This window comes from Cicer arietinum, chromosome 8 (genome assembly GCF_000331145.2).
Source record: "Cicer arietinum cultivar CDC Frontier isolate Library 1 chromosome 8, Cicar.CDCFrontier_v2.0, whole genome shotgun sequence".
NCBI lineage: Eukaryota > Viridiplantae > Streptophyta > Magnoliopsida > Fabales > Fabaceae > Cicer > Cicer arietinum.
Window position 1 is genome coordinate 8,446,485 of NC_021167.2, and position 3,109 is coordinate 8,449,593.

Genomic DNA, 3,109 nt, shown 5'->3' on the forward strand with positions numbered 1-3,109 from the left:
TCAAAACTATTTAATAAATCTGTCTGACGTGTACAAAATAGTTAATGTATTCATCATTTATGTATCACAATACTGAAATTAAAAAAAGTCGTCCAAATAGAATTCATATTAGAATCAAAATGGACGTTAGAGAAAAAGTGTCAAGAACATGCGGACTACGTCGATTAACTAATCATAATCGAAAATATTGTCTAAATGTTACAGAAAATTCTAGTCAATCTATATAATTTTTGTAAAACTTCTATTATTTTTTAGAATGAATGATATATACAATTTTAAAAAATTGAAGGTAAAAAAGTCGCATTTAAAAACTTGAGTATTTTCTAAGGAAATCGCCAATTATCATTTGCAAAGGCAATTTATAACTAAGAAAAAAAAATTAGTATATAGTTTTTAAAATGAAGTAATTTAATAATTTTTTAAAAAATAAAGCTTATTAAAAAAAATTCCCTATATATAAATTTTTTCGCTTTATATTTATTCAACAAAAAAAAGAAAGAAAAAAAAATTCAAAATTCAAAATTATTTTAATTTAAGTTATACAGTATAAAAAATATACATATGACAACTGTGAAATTAATTTGACGAGCATTGGATATTGTAATGTTATGTTATCTGAATCTATCTATCTATCTATGTTGTTATGGCAGCCACTCCTGCAAGTCTCCGGTTTCTTCCCCAAAACCTCCCAACTTTCCAATTCTTTTCATCATTTTTAAAACCAAATGTTTTGTCATTCTCTCACAAATACCCTCTTTCTTCTCTACGTCCCTCTCAATGTTCCTTCACTTCCCCCGTTTCCACCACTTCCTACGAGGTACTTACTTTTCCCCAATCCTTTTTTCTCCTTATTTCGCTTATCATATAAGTCAATCATTTGTTCAACTGTGACTCAAATTGATTTGTATAAGTGTTTAAGCTATAACTGGTTATGTATAAATTATTTCTATAATAAACCATAGATAAAATAAAGTTAAATTATTTTAGGATTTGAACCTCGACCTCTTGGTTAGAACTTCAGCATCCTTATTATTGGGACAAATATAAACTTTTCTTTTCTTGTTAATTTGAAGACTTGAAGTCCTCCTCTTTTACCATTTGAGTTTGATTTTTTATAAGTGATGGTAACTAACAAGGTAACTTACAAAATGCAGTTCTCTGATGGTGCTTCTGAGATGGAGTTAAGATTAAATATTGGAGGCATGGATATAAGTAGCACAAAAGACATATTGGTTGATACAAATGATACATCTTTAGCTATAAGAGTGTTGCGCTCAGGATCGCCTATCACATTGATAGAAACTAATCCTCTTTTTGACAAGATTAAATCATCTGAAACAATATGGTTTGTGCTTTTTAAAGTACATTATAAATGTTTAAATCGGAATTCAGTCTTTTCGCCTTCTTGGTTGAATGGTTTTGATTTTGTTTGGACAGGTATTTAGATGATGATCAGCTTGTTGTGAGTTTCAAGAAACATGATCCTGAGTTGAAATGGCCTGACATCATGGAATCATGGGAATCACTTGCTGCTGGATCATCACAGCTTTTGAAAGGAACGTCGATTTATCTTGTTGGCGATTCAACTGAAATCAACCAGAAAGTGGCTGAAGAGCTTGCTACTGGTCTCGGGTACTTTTAAGTCTTTTTTGGGATTCTAATTATCAATATTCAAAATGCTGGTAACTAGGAGGAGAAATGATTTTGTCAACGGGTGCATTTTTGTGTTACATGCCTATGATTGATGTGTAAATTTCATTAATGGTTTAAATGTTCCAGCATTAATATCCTTGTAGCACTGACACTTCATATTGAAAGACGTGTCTGGTGTGTGACACCGACATATGTGATTAAACTCAAATACTCAATTTGTTCTATTTTCTTAAATTATTACCGGTGTGTATGTGTTAGTGTCATGTCCGGTGTTTATGTTAGTGCTTCATATTTTAATATTCTTCTCATCTCAGGTACACGCCACTTAGTACAAAAGAGTTACTGGAAGCTTATTCCAACCAAACCGTGGATTCATGTAAGTGTCATTGCTATGCTATACTTTTTCTTCTTGTCATGCAACATCACTTGAATTATCCCATATGTCTTTGGCAATTCCTTCCACCATAGACCTGCAAGGTTCTGCAAACACATGATAGATAGAGATATCGAATTTCAGTATACTAGTATTGTCATCAACATTAGAATACTTAATATTACTATAGAACTCTATGGAGTGCCTCTAGTAATGTTTTACAAGATAGTATGTGTACAGCTCTGATTTTAGGTACTGCCTTAACTCTAGACAAAACTAAAGCGATGTGCTAATTCTGTTTTTTTTTTAGCATAATCAATGTCTCATGGAAACTTCTGAGTTCTGATACTACCGGTTTGTACCTATTCTGTGTATTACTTCTTCTACCGATAAAGATATCTTAAAGCTCTATTTGTGACAATTCCTAATTAAATAGTAAAAACCACAAAAAAGCCATATCCTTGAAAGATATTACTATGGCGAAGCATCTTGTTTTAATATAAAAGGATATGGCTGCAACAAGTGCACACATTACAATACCTGGGTCACTTGAGTCCTATATTTTACAGTGTACTGACAAATGTAATCGAATTCCAGGGCTGCTTGCTGAAGGTTCTGACTCGGTAGCCGATGGCGAAGGAGTTGTTCTTGAAAGCATAAGTAGGTAAGTCAAATTGCTTCATTTCATTTTCTGGATACTTTTGTTGCTGGATTCTGATGCATATTTGCCCCACGTTTGAGTGATCTGCTAGTCATGTAAGGGCAGTAGTTGCAACATTAGGGAGTAAACATGGTGCTGCTGGAAGATCTGATAAATGGCGACATCTTTATGCAGGATTTACTGTCTGGTTGTCACAAACCAAAGCATCAGGTGATTTTTGTTCTTTGTTTTTTTTTACAAGATATGTCTTCTGTTCCAGTCCAACACCCCAACCTTGTTTTGAACCTTCAAAACAAGAGATGAGTCACTTGAGCCCAGAGTTGAAGTCTTGAAGAAACTTTTACCACTACAAAGGCTATGCGTTGGATGGGGGATTTAGAAGGGGAAATGAGGGAACGAGTGTGGAAGCCATGATTGAATCA

The 3,109-nt window shown here is 33.2% G+C and overlaps 1 protein-coding gene across 2 annotated transcripts in view; it reads left to right on the forward strand.

Annotated features, from left to right (window-relative positions):
* The first annotated feature begins 577 nt into the window (after positions 1 to 577).
* LOC101488496 (probable inactive shikimate kinase like 2, chloroplastic) overlaps positions 578 to 3,109 on the forward strand; it is a 3,658-nt gene continuing 1,126 nt past the window's right edge. Inside the window, exons 1-6 of one of the 2 annotated variants that reach the window (XM_027337447.2) lie at positions 578 to 817; positions 1,155 to 1,345; positions 1,438 to 1,632; positions 1,968 to 2,029; positions 2,624 to 2,690; positions 2,779 to 2,897. In XM_027337447.2, the coding sequence (XP_027193248.1) occupies positions 644 to 817; positions 1,155 to 1,345; positions 1,438 to 1,632; positions 1,968 to 2,029; positions 2,624 to 2,690; positions 2,779 to 2,897 (808 nt within the window). In that variant the 5' untranslated portion in view covers positions 578 to 643. The remainder of the gene's footprint in view (positions 818 to 1,154; positions 1,346 to 1,437; positions 1,633 to 1,967; positions 2,030 to 2,623; positions 2,691 to 2,778; positions 2,898 to 3,109) is intronic. The other variant, XM_004512435.4, reaches the window with a different exon arrangement.